General features: G+C 30.8%; 1 protein-coding gene across 1 annotated transcript in view; it reads right to left on the bottom strand.

Moving 5' to 3' along the window:
• The window catches only part of LOC127071325 (A disintegrin and metalloproteinase with thrombospondin motifs 12-like), a 196,019-nt gene that overhangs the window by 66,539 nt on the left and 102,790 nt on the right, over positions 1–26,690 (bottom strand). The window contains exon 6 of the mRNA XM_051010460.1: positions 14,153–14,280. Coding sequence (XP_050866417.1) covers positions 14,153–14,280 — 128 coding nt within the window. The remainder of the gene's footprint in view (positions 1–14,152; positions 14,281–26,690) is intronic.

Consider the following 26,690-nt stretch of genomic DNA (forward strand, 5'->3'; position numbering starts at 1 on the left):
GATATAACTTATTATAATTATTATAAAATATTATATACATACATAGATACACACACACACACATATATATATATGTATATATAATATTATTTTCGGTCCTCGTAATCTCGTTTAATTGCATCGGTGGATTTATGCGTCGCACCGAAGCTGCTTACTTCATCCGTAATTGCGTCCTTAGATTCGCTCGCGGCATTTTACAATTCGCATTTATCACAGCTCTCTCGCAAGATTCCAAGTGAAAATATACGGCCCGGAAACAAGAGAGTATGCCGCCATTCGTTAAGACGTTTAATTTTATATGACTCTCCATGGAGGTGCTTACCTTTTTCTCTTTCCCTCTCTCTTTCTCATTCACTCTCTTTCTTTCTCTTTCTCTCTATCTATCTATCTCTCACGAGCTCGTTGACGTTATTTATTTTCTTACGAGACAGAACAGCAACCATTTTTCTTTCTAGTAAGAAAGCTAACGTAAAACGTTACGGCAATTAATATCGTATTTTGATGCAAAATGTTACCACTCTGTTTTCATTTCTTCATGGATAACTTTCGATTACTATTTAGCCATAAATTTTCTATCCTTTTTATGATTTACACACAAAGTGTTGGACGGAGATAAACATATATATATATATATACATTTTTTAATGTTATATACGTATATTGTGCATACACATATATAACATTAAATATAATACACATTAGTTATTAATAGACTACAATTTTTTTTATTTAAAGTCATTCATATATGAACTGCAGATGAACAATTTTTAGAGAGAAAGATAGAAATAGAGAGAAATAATTGCTATAATTAAATGTCTGATTATATCGTATTTTTAGTACTTGAAATAATCGATTAATTCGCAGATTGATTCGATCATATCCGAATATCGATTCTTACGTCTCGTTTACATATCTTTTCATCGATATACGTATATATATATATATATATATATATATGTGTATCTTTGGAAATGCATTTTAAATGAATATTCGTTTCGTAAAACCTAATGAACAATTAACTCAATCGAACGATTTAAAGGACCGACTTCGATTTAATTTTACGAAGTTAACTGATTGGATAATGGTTAAATAATTTCCTTTCTTTTTCTTTCTTTCTTTTTTTTTATATATAAAACTCAAAAAATCCCATCCCTTTCCAAAAAAAATTTCTCCAGCCATAAGCGTGCTTACCAGTAAAGAAAAGTTTAAGGATCGTTAAGAACGAACTTGGATATTTAGTTTCATTTCATTTTCTTAATTTAAACAACTTTTCGGATTCTCGGAAAAATTCTCTTTCTATTATTCGTATCATCGGGATTAATGTGAGGAGTTAGTTGAGAGTAATTAAACACGGAGCTGAGTTGTATCCGCGATGAATAAATTATTGGCCAAAGTTGGCCGCGAGTAACAGCGTACGAACGTGAAAAGAAGAAAAAGAAAAAAAAAATAAACTAAAACGTATCTGCGTAAATGAATAACAACTGGGCCAAATGGGAGGAGTGTGTGGGTGGATGAAAGACGAGGCTTGGATTAATGGCTCTAAAAAGAAATAAAAAAAGGCGGATCCGTCGGATATTATTCAACGAGGATAGATATTATTGAAGATTATTCGAGGATAGGTAATATTTATCGCGTAAATCGAAAAATCGAATTTGTTATCGTTTGAAATAAAAAATTTCATTTATTTTCGTTCATTTAAGAAAATATCATACGTCCTCGTTTATTTTCGAATAAGAATGTTTCACTCGAACGATACTCATCGATAGTTAACGATCGACAACTTTAATTATTAGATTTAACGTAATGAAATAGTAACAAGTTTGTATTTGATATTCCAAAGTTAATCGTACGAACGAAATCACTTTGAATAAATAATTTCATTCCATTTCAATCCATTAACACGATTTATTTCTTATTTATTTATTATTCTTCCTTCGTAATTTTGTCGGATGTCGTCGAACGAACGTAGAATATTAAAGGCAGTACGATAATTAGTACGTATTAAGCTAACGATACTTTCAAAGAATATTCGTAATAAATCGCATTATTTAATGGAGGGCTGCTCGGAATGGGAAAAAGATCAAAAAAGAAAAAAAGAAAAAAAAAAGAAAAGAAAAAGAAAGAAAGAGAAAAAAAGAAAATAAATTAATAAATAGATTAATAAATAAAAAGAAAAAAAAAATAAGAGAAAATCATGAATATTCAATTTCGGACGAGCTCTCGTTTCGAATAATTAAGCGATGTTGTTTAAGCGGAAGCGAAGTCTATCCCTCTCTATCTCTCTTACTTAGACATTTTCTTTTTTTTTTTAATCCACGAAATGTGTCGCCCGCATATTTTCCAACGAAAAAGGTGATTCAATCGTGTCTCGTAACGGCGTTCTCTCTAATTCAGCCGGTTAAATGAAATTTTATCCGCAGCCGCTTTGTTCCCTCATTTTGGTGGCTCTTACAATGAAAAGCAGACGGCCAACACGAACGGCTTTACTTCCCTTAGTTTTTCTCAGAGTCGTTAGCGATTTTCAAAGGACGTTTATTAATATCGTCGAAAATAAGCCAGATAAGTCGAAATTAATATTATCTCCTGTTAACACGTGGATATACCGTCGCTATCCAACCTTTTACCGTCATTAGATACGATCTTTCATGTTTCTCAAAGTCTTTTTTATTTTTTTATTTTTTTTTATACCGTGATATACAGAATGATTATTAATTAAGGTCCCGTTGAATATCTCGTTTGTTATGAATGTCAAAAAAATTATGTGTTTCATGAATGTAAAAAAAATATATTAATTTTCATGATTAAATTTGTTCGAATATTTTATTAGTACGAAAAAAAACCATCCCATTATTTAGTCAATCTAGTATTTCTTTCATTCTTCCTTTCTTTTTTTCTTTTTTATTAATTAAATATTTTAATGAAAATTAGTATTAGTTCGAAGTTAATAAAAAAAGTATATACTTTCTAATGTAAATATAATATTAAGAAATTAATTTCTTTATAACGTTGAGTTTCACTTCGTGTTATGTATGATATTTTTATCGAAAATTCTAACAGAGATTTTTGTCCGTCATACATATCATAGAAAGAAATGTGTGTGTATGTGTGTGTAAATCTCTCTATTTCGTTTTTTCTTTTTAGTTCACGTTAATGTCGTTTTCATATTTTTCGGCGAAAAAAAACGACTCAAAGGTGCTCTCGATTACATCGTATATGTATATTTACGTATATACGAGACATGGAAGATTGTATTTAATAGAGTCCTACGTCGGATAACCATGGTATATCAAATTTTTTATCCGTATAGTCGTATATAGCGAGAAAAAATTGGGAATAAAAAAGTAAAATTGGTGTTAATAAAATTCAATACTATACAAAGAAAAAAATCATCCAAATATACTACAAAAGAAGACCGTCATCCATATATACGTATGTATACGTATCTATTTTTTAAACGTATATGACACTATAACAATATCTTCATTTTTTATTTCATTTATAAATATTATTTTATTTCATTTATAAATCGATTAAATCCTACGTTTATAACGATTGAAATATTGTAAAAAAAAAGTTTTACTATAGTATGTTTACTATAAATGTTTTACTATAAATATTTATACTCATACAAACGGTACTATGTGACAAAATATCGAAAATCCATTTCTCTCTCTCTCTCTCTTTCCCTCTCTCTCTCTCTCTCTCTCTTTCCCTCTCTCTTCATCTTCGTCTCTCAATTTCTTGGTGATTAAATTTAATTAAAAATATAAAACACATACGTACTTGTTCTATGTCAGATGAAATTACGATAATCAATCGTTCCTTTTTCCTCCTTCTTCTTTTTTTTTCTTTTCTTCTTTCGCTTGAAATCATATCATAGATCATCGTCTATCCTTCTCTGGTTGTTAATTGAATCATTACGATGATTTCAACGATTCCATTCGCTAATGGGATTCGGAAAATTAATGATCAATTTTTGTACATTCTCTCTTTTATATAAAGTTTAATTTTATGATGATTAAAAAAAAAAAGATAAAAAAAATAAAAAACAAATTGTAAATTATTTAGTGTTGTCATTTTGAATGGGAAAAGAAAATTATACTTACATGATAAATAAGAAGCGTGAAAATGCGAATCGTTCGATCTAATCGAACGATAGAGTTAAATTACGATATAACACACTGTTAACTGATAAGAAAATTTTCATTAACCGAACTCTTAAGTTCTATTATTGAATCAGATAATCAAAATTCTCTCTCTCTCTCTCTCTCTCTCTCTCTCTCTCTCTCTCTCTCTCTTTCTATCCGACATAGAAAATATTTGTCGATGCTATTTGCCAAAGGAAATCAATCGAAACGTTGATTTTCCGAGCAATCATAGTAATCTGCAATTATTTGTTATTACTGCGAGATAACATAATATGCAATTTTTCTTTTCTTTTTTTCTTTAAACAAAATAATGTTTATTATTATACGATTGGACGACGATTTGAGAGAAATAAAAAAAGATAACTTGTAAGTCATTAAAAATTTTCTCCTTCCGTATAGAAAATATGAAAAGTTTCTGAGAATTTATATTTATATGAAAATTTATATTTAAATGAAAAAAGCTTGAAAATACGAAATATTCGGTCTAATCGTACGATATAGTTACAAAATACTATGTAAGCATTTTTAATTCGATCAAAAAATTTTCATTAAGCGAATACTTAAGTTTTTCTATTATTAAATCGAATAATAAAAAATTTGCTCTCTTTCTCTCTCTCTCTCTCTCTCTCATTCTCTCTTTCCCTCTCTCTATCCATCTATCTATTTTACATAAAAAATATTGTCGAAGTAATTTGCGAAGGGAAATTAGTTGAGACGTTGATTTTCAGAGCGATCGTCGTGATCTGCAATTATTTTATTAGAACGATTACAACGATGTAAGATGATCTACAAGTTTTCTTTCTTTTTTTTTTTAACCTCCTTTTTCTCCTCTCTCCCATTTCCTTTCGAAAAGGATATCGATACTATATATGCACAGGAAAAAGTCAAACATTCACATATCTCGTCGTATCACTTGCGACTATGCATTTCATTCGCGATTTGACATACATACACTTAATTTTAGTTTAGTAGCGTTTTTTGATCGTCCATCGAATTCTATAAAAAAGTTCGTGTATTTTTTATCGTATAATATTATATATATATAGTATATATAATATATATAATATATATATATTATATTTCATATTTATAATATATATTATATACCGTGATCTTATTTTTTTTTACGCTACACTTTTCCATTAGTTTTTGGTACGTATTGGCTGGAGTTTCGATATTTTTCATTTACGATATTAACGTGAAAGTTCTATTTTTAACAAATAACTTCTTACTTTTTAAACGTGTATATGTCTCTCTGTCTGTATATGTGCGTATACGTCCGACATATATATATATATATATATACATATACATATATATATATACACAAACACGACGCATGTTTTTGTATGTGTATGTTTATGTATCTATGTAAGTATATACGTATCCATGTATATATGTATGTATGTATGCATGTGTTGCATATTTATATACATTACGTCTTGCGGCGAGAAATTCTTAACAAGAAATACTATAACGATAATGGTATTTTTTGCTGAGATTTTTTCGCGACCCTTTGTCTGTCCAATCTACCAGCACTTCCCTTTTTCCTACTACGCGCTAACTTTTCCAACAATGTTTACGTGAAAGAACGTACGGTGATCTTCTCTCTCTCTCTCTCTTTCTCTCTCTTTCTTTCTCTCTCTCTCTCTCTCTCTCTCTCTCTCTCTCTCTCTCTTTGTCTCTCACACGCGTCCACTCCGTGGTCCCATCGGTAAAACGTAAAAATATCAAACCAGCAAACGCAAATGATCGTAATAAAAACAGAAGATATACGGAATATTGTTTAAAATTATATATTTCGATTATGAACGATCTGAACGTTTCTTTCTTTCTATTTTTTCTTAATAATTAATTTTTTCTTCTTACTCGCATTCTTCTCGAGACAAACGAAAAATATGAAATACGGTAAATTAGCTGGAGCAAACTTTCTCTTCGATCGTTGTTTCTCCTGTTTCTTTCTTTTTCTTTTTGTTTTCTTTCTTTTTTTTCTTTTAGCTTATCTCTCATTCTCTTCGTCGGTCATATGTCTTTCGTATTCTTTATTTATTCCCTTCTTTTCATTTCTTTTCTTTTCCCACCCTCCTCCTCCTCCTCCTTCACCCCTTCCTCCTTCTCACAACGAAACAGGTCATAATTGAGAAAATCAAAGTAAAGTGGCTGCGAACTCGAAACCCCGACCTACTTTTAAATATGTCTGGTTTCAAATAAGGAAAAAAGAACAGGAATTATGAAATAAATAAAAAGGAATAACAAAACAAAAAAATAAAATAAAATAAAAAACAACGGAAGAAGAATAAAACAAAAAAAAAGTAGTAGTAGTAATAGTAGCAGTAGCAGTAGTAGAAGAAGAAGAAGAAGAAATAAAGAGAGAGACAGAGAAGGAAGAAAGAGAAAGAAACGCAATAGAAAGAAAGAGAAAAAGAGAAAGAGAGTAAGAGAGAGAGAAAAAAGAAGAAAAAGAAAAAAAAAATATGTTTGCGTCGACGATTCCGTATTCGCCGTCCTGGAAAATAAAATCTACTCGCTGAAACTTAAACCGCGTTATAACTTTGGTGAATAAACTTTCGTCGTTCGTCGAGAAAAGCATGAGAAAAACTATCTCTCTCTCTCTCTCTCTCTCTCTCTCTCTCTCTCTCTCTCTCTCTCTCTCTCTCTCTCTCTCTCTCTCTCTCTCTCTCTCTCTCTCTCTCTCTCTCTCTCTCACACATACACACTCTCACTCTCACTCACTCCCGCTCGAGATATTTATGCATATGCGACCGTATGCACGAGATTCTTCTTTTCCATACTCTAACGCGTCGACTCTCGGAATTATCTCAGAAATTTTTTTTTTCCTTTATTTTACTTTTTTATTTCTCTTTTCTTCTTCTTCTTCTTCTTCTTCTTCTTCTTCTTCTTCTTTTATTTTATCTTTTGCTAATCGTTTTCTTTTTTTTTTTCTTCATTTTTAACTTCGTGCTCGTTTTCTCTCTCTCTCTCTCTCTCTCTCCCTCTCCCTTTCTCTCGTCTCTCTCTTTCTCTTACTTTCTCTCTTTGTTTTCCGAATACAAAGAAACACACGTAACAGCGACGTGTGTCGCGAATCATATTCATGGCTTCGAGCTAGGCGTAAATTATTTATTTGACGATCGATTTGATATGTACAGAATGTATAATTCGTATTTACAGTTAGACGGCAGATATCCTCCGTCCCCTTACCCTTTTTTTTTCTTCGTACGTAATTTCAATCGAGATATTTATATTTAACTTCGATATTAATATTAACTATATTGTCGCAGCGAGGCCGTTATATATTGTTTAAACGTTAAATGAAAATTTGTTCGATTTTCGCGCGACGCGTTTCGTGACAGTAAAAAAGAACGTGTGTGTGTGTGTGTACGTATGCGTGTATATATATTTTTTTTTTCTAAATAATAATTAACGAAACTCCGTTTGTGAATGTTTTCGCGAATAAATTAATTCGCGAGGAAATTAAGGAAGAGAAAAAAAAGAAAAAAAAGGAGGGACCTTATTGATAGAAGAAAAAAAAAAGAAAGAAAAAAGAGAAAGAGAAAAAAGAAAGAAAAATTGTAGAATTTCAACGAGAAACGATAAAGTCGAATCCACGATTGATCGTGAATAAATGATCGTAAATGCGTCGACAATTCCGCACGCTCGTTATTTTGCATCATTTCGTGGACGCACTGCGGTATTCGCGGTCTTCGATCGATCTTGTAAATTTACGTATCGTTAATGTATACGTATAGATACTTAATGGATAAGCCAAAAAGTGTTACACGATTGTACTCGCAATCAGTGAATTCTCATTGTCATTTTCTAATTTCCATTCGTTATTTCCAAAATCCCGGAAAATCTCGATACATTCGTGATATTAAACAACGTACATATATCTATTAACGCAACAATGACATCGTTTATAGTCGATTATAACGATTATATAGCGTCTCGTTGCTTCTTTTTTTTTTTCATTTTTTACTTCCTTCTCTTTCAATCGAAAAATAAAAAAATCGATCGCGAGAATCACCGATTTCGAAAAGAAGAAAAAAAAAAGAAAGAAAAGAAAACGTAAAACGAACAACGGCTCGTAAGCGCTGCGATATATTCATGTATGTACATACACTACCGTCAAAAAGATTATTTGGACCATTCCTATAATTATAATCGTATAACGATACATACTATGTATATTCTTCGACGTTATTTTCATTATAGAAAAGACCAAAAAAGTTCTCTCATTCGTTCGTATTAAATAATTACTGATACAAAAAAAAAAAGAAAAGAATAGAGAGAAAAGAGAATAGATCAAAAAAGAACGAGAGATACGTACTGCGCTTAAAATTAAAGAACTCGATGGAAATGAATGATATTTTTTTCACTCGTTGTTTGAGATTCATTTTTGAAAAAAAGGAAAAGAATTATATGTAGAATAGAATAGAAATATAAAAAAAGAACGAGATCACGTCGTAATTTGGAAATGGCGCAAAAAAATTGATAACTCGTTTCTTCTCCTTCTTCTTCTTCTTCTTCTTCTTCTTCTTCATAATCAATAGTATTTTATAATGTGTAGTTCAGTGATTATAGAAACTTTTCGACGGCAAATATATATATATATATATTTATAGATATATATATACGTATATACATATACATATGCATATACATATATATATATATATATCTCGTATATATGTATGTACGTATACATAAAACAAACGATTGCTCGCTCAATCTCGGCGACGAAGCAAAACTCGCTGTTATTTATTTCGAGAATAAAAACGAATTGACAATAATTAAACGAGTTCTCGTAATCGATCGAGTTTGAACGAACAACACGGGCTCGTGGCTTAGCGATTTTCTTTAAAAGTAATTCGATCGTACGAACGATCGAAAATTAATTTCGATCGAAATGAAAATCGCGTTTTGCTTTTATCTCTGTCTTTTTTTCTTTTTCTCTTTTTTTTTCTTTCTTTTTCCTTACTTTCCTTCATCACTTTTCTTTCTTCTTATATATCGTTTCGAATAACTGCTTTTTTTTTTTTTATTATAATTTTGATGGTAAAAATTTTCTATACAATTACATCGCCGACGATACATCGTCGGCCTTGAAAATCTTTAATCGTGAATCGTTACGTTGAATCTTTCTCGACGAACGATATACATAAGTACGTACGTCTGTCCATGTATGTATATGTGTATTTGTAGATATATATATGTAGGTATGTGTGTTTATATGTGTATGTCTATATGTGTACGTCGATCGTCGAGCGTCGAACTTTCATAGTCCAAGATCATAGACAAAGTTCAATGTTATTATTTTCTTTGTTTTGTCTTGGAAGAGCAGCACTCGCGACGATGGCTAAAATATCGTCCGAAGGAATAGAATCAGCGGAAGAAACGTCGCGGCCATTCTGTCACCGCTTCCATGATGCATCGCCGCTGGATGTTCTTCTGAAACAAACGCTATGCTATAATAACGTTTATTATTAAACATTTTCCCTTTGCCTTTCGACACTATTACGAAATATCAATACACGTAATCGAAATTATTTCTTAACATTTTCATCTCACATCTCGGATTAGAATTCTTGCGCTTGGAGGAAAGAAAAAAAGAACAAACAAATTTATTCGAGCTTAAAAAAAAAAAAAAAAAGAAATACCACGCGATCTTCGTGTTATTTCATAATCTTTCGAAATCTTTCGTCGTTCGATCTTTTCTCTTTTCGACAATTTTCTTCTTCTTCTTCTTTTTTATATATATATATATTTTTTATATATATTTTTCTTTCTCTCTCGAGCGATTACTTACGATCGCTTCTACGAAATACTACGTTTTTTATAATAACTTTGTGTAGTAATCTTGCATAATATCATTGTAATAATTTTGCAACGAGGAGCACGTTAAATTAAATTCATTCAAATGTAGAAACGAACGAATAATTTTCGAATCATCGTCATATAAATTATTTTCAATGGAAATTTGTTTCTATTGCGCTTTTTTTTCATTTCTTCTTCTTCTTCTTTCAACGGTTCAATAATCTTTACGAATTTACTCTGAAAGCAATAAATCGCGAACGTCTCGTAAAATAATCACGGTTTTCCTTCATAACGAACGATTGGAATATTACTAACAGGACGACTTCAAAGAGAATCGCCTCGAAGCGATGCAAACAACCAAATTAATATGTTCTAAGATGTCGCGAAGCATCTCAGAGACGAGAACGAGGACCACATGACCCGAGGCTAAATGTTTCTAGCGAGGACATCATTTCCCTTATCCGCTATTCTAAACATAATTTCCATAGAAATATATAGAACGTGTATATATGTACATAGTACATATAATATATTCAAATATAATACATATAATATATTCAGATGTTTGAACACGTAATTATAAACCTCTAATATATCAATGTAATATATATATATATATATATATATATATATCATGTGAATAGACATAGATATTTATCTACGACGTACTTATACATATTCGTTTTAAATATATAACGTATATTATTTTTTATAACATTCGTACACATTTTTATATATTTATAAATTGGTCTTCTTTCTCTCTCTCTCTCTTTCTTTTTTTTTTTAATATATATATGTAGGATTCGTGAAAAGTCGAGTAGTTTTTCGATTTCGAAAGATCTTCCGTTTCCCGAGCGGTTGCTTTAACCATTAAGCTATCCAAGCTCTTCGTATATAAAATAAATATCTAAAATAAATATCACATACGTACATACACACACACATTTTTATATAGAGAGTATACACATCCACGAACGTTCCCAATTCCAAAACAGAACTGTAAGTATATCATAAAATATATTTATCTATATTTACTAAAAATCTATATATAATAGATACATAGTTCCATATACAGGATGTCTTTCCATAGATATCCGTACAAATATCTTACAACCGATCGAATTTACAAGGAAGTACATTATTTAAAAAAAAAAAAAAAAGAAAAAAAATATCCTCGTTTTCTTATTTTGTTTTACTCGTGATCGATACGTTTCAATATTTTCCCATCATCTTGTGGACGGATATCCCGTATAACAGACTTCCTAATTTATTAAACGAAAAATTTATCATTCAAATGAAACAAAAAGGAATAAATGATAACGTAAGACGTCTCGATATTTCTATAATATTTTCTTGACGAAATTAAAAAATAAAAAAAAAAGGAAAATAACGAAAGAAAGAGAGTGAAAAATTAGAGAAGGAAAAAGAGAGAGGAAGAAAGAAAAAGAAGACGATAAAAAAAAAGAAAAAGAAAAAGAAAAAAAATGGAAGCAATAAATCTTACGTTCACTTTTTGTTCATTTTATTTCTTTACCATTAACTATGTGCACTCGTACGCTGTTGGGGTGAGTATTGTTGGGCGAACACGTGTAAAGTCCCGAGTCTTCCTGGATGGCCTTCTGAATGAGCAAACGGCTCGACGTCACGGGTCCTTTTTCCGTGATCAGGCTAATGCCGCCTCTCGGCGAATCGAAGTTAATCGCCTGTGAAAGAGAAAGAGCGAGAGGGAAGAAGATCTCGTGTGGCGCCATTAACTCTTTCTATTTCTTTTTCTTTTTCTTTTCATCTCCCTCTCTCTCTCTCTCTCTCTCCCTCCTTCCTTTTTTCTATCTCTCTATCTCTCTCGTTTCTTTTCCTTTCTTCTCGCTCTCACTCGTTCTTCCTATTCCGTTTTCGTAGACGTGCTTAGGGTGGAATAAAGCTACTTTAGGGATTGGAATAAGGCAAGGGTAAGAGTAGGGGTATCTTATTTAAGTGGTAGAAAGCATCGTAGAAGTAAAAGACAAGTTGAAACGCGACTTAAGAGCGTCGACCGCTCGACGCCATGTTACGTTGACGTAATCGAGCGTTGAGTAACTACGGACACAAAGATATTTTTCTTTCTCTCTCCCTTTTTTTTTGTTCTTTATTCTACTTTTTTCTTTTTTTTTTTTTTTTTTTTGATACTCTCTCTCTCTCTCTCTCTCTTTTCGAACACTTCTCAACGATCCACTTTTTGTTTTCTCTCTTTCATTCCCTAGCTCTCTTTATTTATTTGTTTATTTTTTTTTGTTTCCTTCTTCTTTTTCATCTCGACTAATCTTTTTTCCTTCCTTCTTCTTATTCTTCTTTTTCTTTTTCTTTTTATTACGAAATGGAACAGAAATGATATCAATTTATTTATTTATTTCGATTTAAATATTTCGCTTCGAGATATCCTTTCGATTCAATCGACGTTTTTTTATCTAATGTATTATGTATATTCTATCTCTATATTTGTCGAATTTAAGTGAAAACGAAGAATCTCGATCGTTCGTTCGTTCGTTCGTTCTTAAACAGATTCTCGAAAGATATTCACTGCGAACTACGGACTAATTTTGAAGTTCGTTTCGAAATTACACGTCGCTCAGAAACTCTTCAAGCCGTATCCGCTCGCTTGCTCTCCATCTAATTCAGATAATCTTACCGTAATCCTATTATCTTAATGTCTAGGTCTCCTGAGAACGCAACAAGCTTTAGATTCCATTATCCCCGCGCAGCTAACAGATGCCTTAGAAAATACAATAATACTCTTGCTAATCTTTAATCGGCTTAATCGGTTTGCGAACCTCTTGTCGACCGAGTCATGTCTTTCGATGAATTATCGACATATATATATGTATACATACACACACATATATATATAGGAATCGATATGTTAACGAACGATCGACTTTATTAAAAAAAAAAATAGAAAGAAAGAGAAGGATCAACGATACCAAAAATTTAGAAACAGATAAATCAACGAAGAAATTCTTAACAAAATATATATTCGTACTTTTTACTCTCGATCTTGTAAAATTTGAAATGTGATGTATGACGAAATTACTGCGATCGATTTGTTTAATCTAGCAGGGAGAAAAGAATTTTCGTTATGATTAAAAAGAATTTTTCGTGATTGCGTTTGTCTTGAAAAAATAAAAAAATGCAAAACAGAAAAAATACATTACATATATATATATATATATATATATATATATATATATGTATGTATGTACACACACACACAAAACTTCGGCAAAATTTCACACACGAGAGAGACAGCAATGACGTGATTTCCATTTTTTAAATATTTTTTTTATAATAATAAAAATGACAAAACACATTTTTAAGTTAAAAAAAAAACCCAGCACCGAACGTTAATACGTTTTTCATTTTAATCAAGTCGGAATACAAATAAAGGAAAAATAAATAAAGTGATATTCCGATGGAACATAAAATCGAAACGAAGTTATCGACACTCTTCGATACTCCGAGATTGACATTACGATAAACAAATAGAAACTTTGCAAATATGATTGCAAGTTGATATAAAATAACAACGTTACGATATACGAAAAGATATATATCGGTACGATATCATTCAGATTTTAACGACGTTCTACCACCTTTAATTCTATCGTTTCTCTCTCGTCCTTATCGTTTCGCAAAGTGCGAAAGCAGGTCGACCACTTCTAAAGCTGTGTGTTCGTTGAAATCAAGACGAATATGGAGGCCGAGAGAAAAATAGAAAGAGAGAGAAAGAGAGAGAAAGAGAGAGAGAGAGAGAGAGAGAGAGAGAGAGAAAGAGAAAGAAAGAGAGAGAGAGAGAGAGAGAGAGTCGTTGATAGTATTCTTTGGCAAAAGGGAAAGATTCCTTTGTACGACGCACCATTTCCGAGAAATAGAACGAAAAAACTAAATAAAAAAAAAGATATATATATAATATATATATTAAATACAATATTTCAAATTTCAATATGTCCGCCATTTTTCTCAGACGTTGTCTCTTCGAAAAAGTAATTTATTATTAGCGTTATTAAAAAGGAAGTAAACGAACACGAGAAAAGGAAAGAACAAGAAAGAAATAAATAAGTAAATTAAAATGATCGACGATAGATCATTTGAAAATTTCAATATTCCATGATAATTAATTAATATCGAATATCGAATAAGTTCTGTTCTCCTACCTGTCGGTTATGACTCCAGATTATCGTGGACGGTGGTTCTGGTGCGTACCTTACAAGACAGGTTAGATTTATCGTACTGTCTTTGTTAATAAATAAATCTGGACCTCCCGTTATCTCGGTGACTGGTTCTGTAAACAGACAAACGAAGAAAAATAATAATGATAATGGTAATCAAAAAAAAAAGAAGAATGGAAGAAAACAATGTAGACAGAAAGAAAAAAAAAGAAATATAGATCAATGAGGATTAATTTTTTAATAATCAACGTGTGCATAGATATTCAATTGAAAATGATTCTTCTTTTTATCGATACCGATATCTTCGATTTTAACATCGAATCAACTTGGCGAAGATCAATCGAGATATTTAATAAGAGATAATAATTAAAAGTTTTCCCATAAAAAGTTGATAAACGTGCAGCGGTCGACTTACTCTTCTTGATTATTGAATTTCAGCAGTTAACGATAAACGGTAGGTAATTTTGCACGCTTAATCGCATCCTCGTTAATAAATTCGCGTTCACATCACCGTGAAATCGAATTCATTATCGATCCACCATCGTCATCGACATCAACGCAATATCTCCGATCTCTGGATGAATTTTCTACGCATCACTAATTCTCTGTTGATCTTTTCCAATGATATTGTATATGTATATATATATATGTATATGTATGTATGAACATGTATATGAATATGTATATGTATATGTATAGCATAACGGAATCGAATATTAGATCTAATTTACGTTCGATTAAATATCGAGAAATAGAAAAGATAAAAAAAATATTAGAAAATATGATAGGTATTTGATATTTTGATGTCGGATGACCTAATGGTATTTAAATAAAATAATTAGTATAGAAAAAAAAAATAGAAGAAGAATCGTTTCTCCTATGTCTATGTAAAGTTCGACAAATGAAAAAGTTAAGGAATAATTTCTAAATATTTTTAGAATACCCGATGTTGTATATAGATGAATCTTCTTGAAACGTGCTTGGAATACGATGAAACTCGTCGCTATATTGTCACATTTGTACCGCGTCCGTCGGCTATCGCAAAGATCAATCGAAACGCGCTTGATTAAAAGAAAATAAACTCTATTTATACTGGAATAATCGATTTAGCCTTAAAATATCATTCCTAATACTAATTACTGATCGAGTGTTAATTGGTTCTTCATTAAAAAATTATAAGACACGAGTGGCACAGATGCAACCCGAAAAAACAATTTAAATTTTCGATTTTCAACGTGATGAAATTTACTTGACTTATCATTGATTATTATCATTGATCAAACGTCGATTTTAAATCACCGATGATATAGTTTTTATTTAAACATTTGTTCGAAAATTTTTTTAGTTTCAAAATCGAATTACACTATCCTCATGGAATTTTGTTAATTATCTTCTTAATTTTTTTGTCAAGCGTTTATTATTACGTTATTTTTATAAAATTTTGTCAATTATTCATATCTCTTTTTTCGGACAAATTTCAAATTGAAATTGAACGAATTAGTTACTTTTCTGAATGATTTTCTTTTTTAGAAAATATTTTCAAATTGCTGTTCTTCCTTCGATAGCTGTTATTACGTAATTTAACTTTTAAATAATATGGATTTAATTTATTCATCGCTTATTCGTTGATATAGATATATAAATATACTTACAACGAATTTATTTAAAATTACAAGTTTAGAGAAATAACATTTACTTTGCCCTTCCTTCAAATTGCAAATATCTTCCTCCGAAGATCTTCAATAGCTTCTATCGAATGCATCTTATTACAGAAGCGTGCATTTACGAGATCGACGAGAGTACGTTCGCGTGGATATGGACCTCTATGAATATTAATATCGAGAATTTCGTAAAGCGGATATACTATGGTCGTCTTGCAAAGACCGAAGTTTAATGCTAGATCATCGGTTTTTAATTAAATCTTTATTCCTCGATAGGCAAATTTAACATCTTTCTTACACGATTCGAATCGACAATTCGATTCGTTGTGTTTTCACGTAAAAAGTTTTATTTATTTACAACTCTTATTGAAATCATATCACATCAATTTATTATATTATAATTTTCATTTAAACATTTTTACATATACATACATATGTATTCTTATTTATCGCAACTCTGTGAGTACATGAAAAAATCTGACAGATGATATAAATCCAAAAAAAGAAAAATAAAAAATTGATGTACGTTTAAAAATATTTTATATTCGATATCATCCACACCTTTTTTTATGATTTCAAGAATTTTTAGAATACATCTATAAGATTTTTATTTTAAAATATTCATGTAAATTAATATCGCGACGATGTTTAAAATATCTATAATATTAAAGATAATTTATTTGATTTAGTTTCTTATAATTAGCAAAACATGTATTTCAATATTATACTAAACTAATTCCAAACGTAATCATTATTGAATTATTCTTAGATCAATTTCATTTTTATCTTGCGAATTTCCAATTTGGATGTTTCTAATACAAGATACTTATAAAATACGGAAATAGAAAAAATCGATGAGGAAGATAATTCCCGAATCGTAATTAAATAACAACACGGAATGTTTATTTTGTCGGTATTTCTATTCTAATGACTATGCTGATGAATCCTATTATTTGATGCATCGACTGTTACAAATCGGTTCATTAATATTACGATGCTAACAATGTTATCTTCAAATACAAGTTCATATTATTCTGAACAAGCAAGAAAGAAAAAATAAAAGAAAAGAAAATGTAAAAAATTTGTAATCTTAATTTTATTCATATATCATGAAGAATATTTCATGACTATTAATTTCTAACTTCCTTTTTAATTTCTTTATTTTCATAATAAACAATTTTCATAATAATAATAATAATAATAATAATAACATTAATAATAATTATCATATCATCTTTAATATTCTTCACAAAATTAATATAAGGAATTCTACTTCGGCAATACATACATACCGAATTCACTGATTATTATCAAACTTTCGACAAATTTGACTTTATCCAATTAACCAAACCAATTTAGCTTTGATCGTTGAAAAGGAAACATTCGAGTCGAGTTCTCGGGCAAAGATCGTCGTCGCACAATTTATCTATCAACTTCGACTTATCGATTCTAATTAATTCATTAGAAAGGATAGAATTCACTTCGATCTGACAATCATCCTGAATTTTCTTTCATTTAAATAAATATGAAAACTCTATTCTCGAATCTGTTTAATTCTATTGAAGATTATTATGATAATAAAATCATACAAAAGTCAATTTCTATCAAATCAATTAAATGTTCTTCGGAGAAGTGTATACCTACATTCCATTAGTAGGAATGATTAAAAATGTTAGAATTACTGAGAACTCCGAGTATTCCGAGTATTCCGAGTATTCCGAGTATTCGGATACTTGAACCAACCGAATCTATCACGAGATATGGAATATTAATCGAGTCCTACTTGATCCTTCGAGTATTCGGGTACTCGGAGATACACTCAGCCAAATGAAAAATACAAATCTAAAAAGGATTAGGGTAATACGGCAAAATTTCATGATTGGATTGTTCATATGTAGAAAAGTGGAGGAGCAAAAGAAGAAGAAAAAAAAAATTAAGTTCTATCAAAGTGAATACTAAAAATCTTTGATTTCTAAATCGTAAGATTATCAATGATCAATGATCACCTGTTGACATTACCTTAAATAAAATCTTTCGAATATTTATCCTCTGTTTCAATACAAAGTTCGTTGTCTCATCGACTTTCGAAAAGATTTTAATTCGTGTTAACGATTACAAATATTTAATTGTTAAAAATATTCGATAAGTATAATAAAAAATTCAACGAACATGCTTACATTTTCGAACATAATAGGATATAGTAGAACATTGTTACGTAATGTAAGCAATATTTCGGGTTTTTAATAAAAAATAAAATATAATTGATGTACACTAAAATTATACTGGAAAGTCTTGTGACTCAGAGATGAAGTATTTTACGTGAAGATACTTCATTTTTAGTTCTCTCTTTGTTTTTTTTTTCTTTTTTCTTTTTGTTTCACGAAACGAGAAATACATATCAGAAATTTTACCTACGCAATTACACAATTTCAAATACACCCTTTATTGCGTGCATTATCATGAATCATTTCATGATTCATTTTATTACTGATATCTCAATCTTCATTAATCATATCAGAACGTGATGGTTAAATTCTCTCGGTACATCCAACGAGGTACATAATTTTTCAAAATACACTTTTTCGTTTCTATTAATATTGCAATCATAGAAATACACGAATCTTGTAATATCTTAAGGACCATTCATCATTGATAAAATTATTACATCGGAGTCCATAGAAAGTGTCTCCTTTTTTTATTTTCTTTAGTTTTTCATTCGATAAAAATTTGCAATCGTTTTTTTAAATACCATTAAAACGGAGACAAAAAATTTACAAATCGTTGACCTTTCGAACTTTCTTATATATCCAAATTCAATTTCTCTTTCCTTTAATTTTTGAAAACGTTATATATCAAACATGTTAAATTACATAATTACATTAACTCATAAAATTATCAATTCGATTTAACGCAACAGTCCCGTTCGAAACATTTAACTTTTTTCTCTAATTTTAACATAATTACAAACAACTAACGATTGTACGTTGAACGTTAACAATTAATAGATCGACAACAAGAAGCGATTATTTTTTCTTTATAATTCTATCATGTATGTTCGATTTGAATTAAGACGAATTGATTAAATTAGATTTAGATTATTTTTGTTAACTCACGATTAATTCCAAGAAAAATGGAGAAAAGAATTAACAAGTAAGACAGTTGATGTCCCCGTATCATCCGATATCATCTTCTCGTATACAAGTATATTGAAATATCGTGAAAATAACGTGCGTTGACATGCGGTATTCCGCGAGGATATAGAAGCGATAAGTTATCTGAAAGGCAAGGTGCGGGTACACTATACACGTTACCGCTCTGGTGACCGCTGGAATCGGGTTAACGGGTTTCTCTCGGTTACAACGACGAGCTATGATCCTCGTACATTATGGTACATAGTGCACTGTAGTATCGTCAAAGATCAGAGAGGAAGTTCGCAACTACACGTCCGATTCGAAACGTTTCTACTACTGTAGCATTTCTCCAACCAGTAGAATTCCTCTGTTTCTATCTATCTGTCTATGATCTGCGTTTGTCAGTTTCTATCGTGTCTATCAATAGATTTTTCGTTGACTCATCGATCGAAGAACTCAAGATATTTATTAAAAATATTATCAAACGAATGAATTTGAAATGATCGAATTGATTTTGTAATAATCGAGATATGTTGAAATATATAGTTCCAATTATAGTTTGATCGTGTTTCTATCTATTTGGATGTAAGTAGGTGATATACTATAATTATTTATTAATAATAAAATATATTAGTGATATATGTTATTAATAATGTATATACATTTATATTATATTAATTACAATATTGATTAGATCAATAACATATAATAACATATATTATTTATCTAAAAAAAAACATATATATATAGATCGCAATAATAAATAGTTTTTATCGATATAGAGATTTCCTGTTTCTTTTTTTATTTTTTAAATAAATCTTTTAATAATCCGTATTTTCCTAAATTAATCGGCATTAAGGTAAAGAAAAAGATCCCATTGAGATACTTGCCGTTAACTTTTATGCTAGTAGTCGGAGGATAGAGAAAGCGTCGTTAACGAGGTCAAAATGCTCGATTCGGGACGTCGTAAGATCTCCCTCGTCTATCTGTACGAAGCTTGCAAGCAGTTTTGGCTTGGACTACTCGCGAAGGGAACACTTCAAACATCGAACTGCCATTTACACAAAAGCCATTTACACAAAGGACTACGCTGCTGACGTTAAGATCCTTACTTCGAATATATACTGCGTTGCCTTGTACAACTTTTGACTTGGCTTATATACTAAGCAAAATTAAGAATTAGAGAGAGAGAGAGAGAGAGAGAGAGAGAGAGAGAGAGAGAAATAGATAATACTCGAAAGAGATCAAAACTTTTATAATATTAAACAAGACCAAATTAAAGAAAAAAAAAAGAAAAAAACAAATTAGTGTTACACTATAGAATGTATTCTTTAATAGTATTAAAGAATTTAACGATAGTTTAAGAAATAACAATAAAATATTATAATAGTAAAATAAAAGAGAACAAAGTAAACAATAGTATTATAATATAATAGAGAGAGAGAGAGAAAGTGAAAGAGAGAAAATCTGTTGAAATATATCTATATAACGAATAAAATGGCGTTACCAGTAACTACTTAAGCACACTTACGCCCATTTAGAATTCTAATGGTCCGGCCCGAGTAACGAGTTAATCCATTACATGGAAACTAACGGCTCGACTAACGTTGGATAGACCATCGAGAGACGAATTAAAAGAGCTGACACTAAGGTTTTACCAGAGTTACGTTCAAACCGATTTTCATCCTGTGATTTTCTCTTCGATCGATAACCCCCATCTAACATAATTGCACATTAATTGTCGTTAATTTGATATTAATGTTTTAATTGATAAAGAACGAAGGAAATTTCTTCAAGTGTCTCTAAAATTCTTACTTAAGATTATGACGTTTGATCGTATTATTTAAAAACGTCGTGTTTGAAATATTTATTTATTTCGTTGATACAAAAAAGTAATAAAAAAAAAGAGAATCCTTCCAGCCACCTGTTTTTTTTTTTTTTCAAGCAATACATACGAATAGTCTAAAATGTTTTATTTTGTCTTTCTCCTTCTCTCTCTCTCTCTCTCTTTACTTTTCTTTCCCTCTTCTGTTCGTCAGGTCGATTAATCGTATAACATTAAATCCGATTTAATCGTTATACAATTCTACTTGCATCAATAAGCTCTTTAAAATATATCTGTTATTGTTAGTCGCGATAAAAAGATTATACCTATGGAATTTTTAATGATGACCAAATTGAAAAAGGATAAATGCTTTTATCGGTCATAAAGTTAATCGCATAATCTTTTTGTCGAATTTCTGTAAAGCCATCGGTTAAACATAGATAACTCGTACCAAAATCAATTAAAGTGCTTTCCACTGTCCTCTCTATTTAGAACAGAGTAGAACTCCTAGAAAGAGACTGCGAGAGACCTCACAGCCACTAGAAATAAACCGCTCGGGTGGACGTTAGAATTTACAACGAGAACTCGTAACCTCATCAGAGAGAATAATTTTCGGTGGCCTGGAACCTCTCGTCGTGCGTTATAACACGATAAATGACCTCGCAAAATGGACGTGAGTTTTCGACTCGCTCACCTTCTACGGTAAACCTCGGTCGTGTATTAGCGTGAGCTTTTTACGATGGTCGATATTAAAAAGTCTCGTTTGATTCTACTCGAATGACTTACTCGTAATACTCGTTACGTTAAAAGAAAGAGGTAGAAAGAAAAAAGAGAAAGAATTGTTGGAAATATTTCATTGGAACTATTCAATCAAAATGGCTAATTTGTACTTTTTTCTTTTCTCATTCTTAATTTTATATTTTTATTTATATTAGTATATTGTATTTTTGTTTTATTTTATATTATTTTTTATTGTTTATTTTAAGTTTCAATTTTTCTTTTTGATATATATATTGTATTTCTTTTTCTTTTTCTTTTTTCTTTTTTAAATTTTGTTCATATATTCTATTTTATCTTCTTCTATCTCGAAAAAACTTCTAATTCTTAAAAAACGAAAGAGAAAGAAAGATTCCACGAATCCTGACGGACTCCAATCATACATTCGTTAATTTTGTGCCGACTCTCTAAAAAAAAATTGTAAACGCCGATAATAATCGTGATATACCTTTTGAAAAATCTTTTAATTCTCTCTACACCGATGCAACTTTTCTTTTCTTTCTATTTTTCCTTCCTAATTTCAAGTGCAAAATTTTCGAGAAAATTAGAAAAATTCAATGAGACTGGACGATCGGGAAAATAAAACTACCGTTCATTGAGATTGCATAATTTGCTGGAAATATATTGTGTTGAAGAAAAAAAAAAGAAAAAGAAAAGAACACTTCTTCCACAACATTCCCGTCATTTTCAATGATTTTTACGGTCAATGGATAAATGTAGTTCTCAAGTGAATCAAGGTACGGCTCTCCGGTCAAATTATTTGGTAAAAAGAGTGAACCAACATTTTTTTTTTTACCCGATATACCAGCTCCACACATTTGCCGGGTTATACCGGATGTACCGCAAAATGCTCGGCGTACCATTCACAAGGAAGGTTAGGCAACCCGGAAATTCGAGAAATTGTGAAACTTTGAATAAAAGTAAAGTACGTCATCCGTAATATAACCCTATTTTTTGTCCTCGTTTTCACAATTCTGTTTTATGGGAATGAAATTACTCATTGAAGAAATATTCCAAAAATTTTCGTCTTTCGTTAAATACTTCAAGAGCGAGCACGGTGAAAGATATTAGAAAAAAGAAGAAGAAAAAATTGGTTTAAACAAAAATCGCAAAAAAGACAATCTATTAAACTGCCTCAAAAAAAAAAATATTTCTCAGAAATCCATGATAATTCTGTTATTCCTTTCATCCCACCACTCCCTCCCTAATCATAAAAAAAAAAAAAACAAAAAAGAAAAATTCTTTTTTCTTACCAATACAAATAAGATAAAAATATAATTGTATCGAAGAAAAATCGATTTTTTAATTCATGAATCAAGAAAAAACGATAACGATGGAGTTTCAATAAAATCAAAGAAAAAAAAAAGAACAAAATGGACGGGGTCGTCATTGAGATTTTAGAGTGAACGTTCGATTTTATAATCAACCATAAGCATTATCCGACATCGAGAAAAGATTTTCAATCTTTTTATGGATCGCCTATTACGAGCTATAAAAATCCCAAATTCTTTCCTTTCTCAAACTGCTGATATCCTTTCTGCTGATATCCACACACTCGGTCAAAAGTTCAACGTGTCACCATATAGATAAGCTTTAAGGATACATCGGCATTTTTTTCTCTTTTTCATTCTTTTTCTTCTTTCTTCTTTCTCCTTCCTTCAAAGAGAAAAATTTCTATTTCTATTTCAACAGAATATCGAAATTCTTTTCACGTTAATCCTTATTTTATTAATTTTTCACACGGCGCCGAGAGATTTTGTTCGACTGTTAAAATAAATATTACGATATCGCGTATGAGTATCGCATATTATCCTCTCAAAAAAGAAAAAAAAAGAAAAAAGAAAAGAAACAAGAGTTCTCTTCGACAGATAGAACATCAAAAATGATATACGACATTTTTATCGTGGAATAAAAAATTAACATCCTTCGCATTTCGAAGATCAAATCTTTGTTTTTTATTAACTTTCCTATAAACGCACGCACATGTACACGTACATACACACATGTCTCGCGCGAACAAACTAGCACGAGAAACAATCTTGATTTTCTTCAAGTTTAACGAGTGGTCGAAGACACGTCTATGAACGAACGAATTCGATTTAAAGGGTTTTCGTAAACGAACCAGTGGATTTAATCGGTCTCGATAATCCCACAAAACACGGACCATGGTATACCATACGTTTCTATTCCTTGGTAGAAAAGCTCGTTTCCGGTTCGAAAGTCTAACGGTAGGGTAGCCATAGAGGAACATTGGACCTTCCGCAAATTCTCAATATGGACATCCTTTATTTTAGTTAAACCGTCTGGAAAGAGCCTTGGCGTCGGTCCAGGATTGGAAATCATTCGGCGCCATATTGAGTTAACGAAACTTTATTCCGCTCGACGACGCCTTCCCAACGATCGTTAATCCTCTTATATTTTCTCGAGAAACGGAGAATAAGTTCGAACGAGTCGTGCAAACGATTTTTCCAAGTTAACGTGTTACTCGTTCTTACAAATTTATTTCTTCGGATTTTCGACGTGGACACACACACTCACGCGCGCGTGTGTATGATGCGTGTGTGAAGAGCAAAAAAAAAACAATTGTAAACACACCTCGTAACGTGCGATCGAAATTTTACGATCGAAATTTTCCAGCCTTTCAATCGAAAACAAACGAAATCGCAGTTACGCTCGCTCGACCAACTCTTAAACGTTTCCCCTTTTTTACGATTTAGGTTTCGTTTCAAGCGAAAGGAAACGAAAGGAAAGAATATAAAAAACGATACAAAAAAAAAAGAAAGAAAAAAGAAAAAAGAAAGAAAGCAACGATAGGAAGAACGTCGATCGATCGAACGAATATTCTTCTTTAAGAACAAAAAATATTGTCCACCAGATACGTTGTTGTTGTTGTCGTTGTGTCGTTTTTCTTTGTTTTTTTTTTTTTCCTTTTATATCGGTATTTTTCAAAGAGAATTGGGTAATATTTTTGATAACCGATTTCTCGAGTATCATACTTTAAAATTTTTTCTCATCCATTCTCCCAACCTCTATCACCACCCAACCACCCACTCATCGGATACGGACGTACTCTTTCGAAGTTAATCGGCGACGATGAGAGGATTATCGAAACCGGATTAAGGAACGCTTTGCCTAGAAATTGGCTCTGGTAGATAGGTATGTGTATGTATACGGTGTAACGATAACTGGCATTCTCGATTCGTAAAACTCATCGCTCGTTAAAACTGTGCCCGCTCGTTAGTACTATACTAGTTCCGCCGACAAAACGAAAAGAGTGGAACGAGGTGGAATGCTGGAAGATTCGTTCCATGACCCTTAAAGGTCTTCGGATGTGAACGCGGTAAAAATTTACGAACTTCCATTGGAGAATCAATGGCTATCGAGATTTTCCTATTATAGTTGGATATTGTGATTCGTAATCTTTACGAGCCGAGTACAATACGTATTTATTTATATTTATTTTCAAAATCGATATGTTGTTGTTGTTATTGTATTTTCCTTTCTTTCAATCTCGAAATTTTTAAGGTCACTTTGTATATTTTACATCTATATAAGATTTTTCATAATACTTTTTATTACGTGTTTCAAAGATATGTATGTAAATATTCGATTTTATCGATCAAACGTTTTCGTTTGCCTCGAGAAAACTTTTTAAATCGACTACTATTTTCTTTCTTTCTTTCTTTCTTTCTTTCTCTTTCTATCTTTCTTCTCCGTTTCTTTTCTTCGAATATTTTCAAAACGTTCGGTTTAATGAATTTTCTCGAATTCAACGACTGCAATCCTCCAAAGTTTCTTTGAGATTTAATCGAGCAAAATAATAATAATAATAATAATAATAATAATAATAATAATAGTAATAACAATACTAATAATAATAACAATAATAATAATAATAATAATACCGAGATAGTATCTCGTTTACTCGGGTATTGATATTTTCAAGAATAATAAACGAGTAAAGATGGATTTCAAGATGCGATCATTTTACTATGAAACAGAGGCAGTCAGTCCATTTCTCTTTCTCCTTATGTATTCCACGCTTTATTCGCGAGTCGAGAAAAGCTCTGTGCATAATGTCGGAAAGTTACGACTAAATAGAACTTCAGAAAGGTTCCCTCACACCATCAAGAACGAACTTTGTTTCATTTGTCGAGAGAACTTCGCGGCTATACAAATTACTTACTCGAGAATCTCGATACGCTTTCCCCCTTTCTTAGACGTACTTACTTACTTACTTACTTACTTACTTACTTACTTACTTACTTACTTACTTGCTTGCTTACTTGCGTGCTCTTCCTTGTGTTCACCGCATCGATATTAATGACACTACTGATCGTTGTATTAATAAGTTATTAATTAAAAATATTACTATCGATTTTTCTTAACGCACTATACCTTAGAATTAGACTTAAGTGATTACTTAAGACGACGTTAACGTGAATTTAATTAAACTGCGTGTGTATATATGTATATATATCCACTCGTTAAGGATTTTAATTAGCAATTAAAATTTAATGAATGTCACATTTCCTCTCGTAAAAACAGAAAATTAAAAAAAGAAAGAACAAAAAATAAAAAAAAATTCACGGACGAATTTGAAAAACACAATATCCTATTTAATATTTCCATACAGATCATTGTTATTATATTATTGCTTTATCCACGATTGAGATCAAGAGTTTCGATAGAAGTTTCCAAAAAAAAAGAAAAGAAAAAGAAAAAGAAAAAAAAAAGAAATTTATTTCACAATTATCCACAGATCACAATAATTTAACCACAAAAACAAAAACAAAAAAAAAACAAAAAAAAAAGCAAGAAAAGATCCTATAGAAATGCGTGATAAATAATACAAATTAAAGAAAGTTAAAATTCCGACTATTATTATTTTTTTTTAATCCGATATATTTTCATCCATTTCGTTATCTAACAAGTATTAATTACAACCTCGCTTATATAAAATGCTTTTAGGATATAGCAGGGATGAATAGTTCGAGTGGGGCGAACGAAGGGGTGGGGAATAGTGTGCAATGTGGATCAGGGTTGTTCGCCTTGTTACTTCTTTTTTTTTTCTTTTTATTAATCTTTTTTTTTTTTATTATTATTAATCAACAATCGCACGATGCTCG

This window comes from Vespula vulgaris, chromosome 21 (assembly GCF_905475345.1).
Source record: "Vespula vulgaris chromosome 21, iyVesVulg1.1, whole genome shotgun sequence".
Classification (NCBI taxonomy): Eukaryota; Metazoa; Arthropoda; class Insecta; order Hymenoptera; family Vespidae; genus Vespula; species Vespula vulgaris.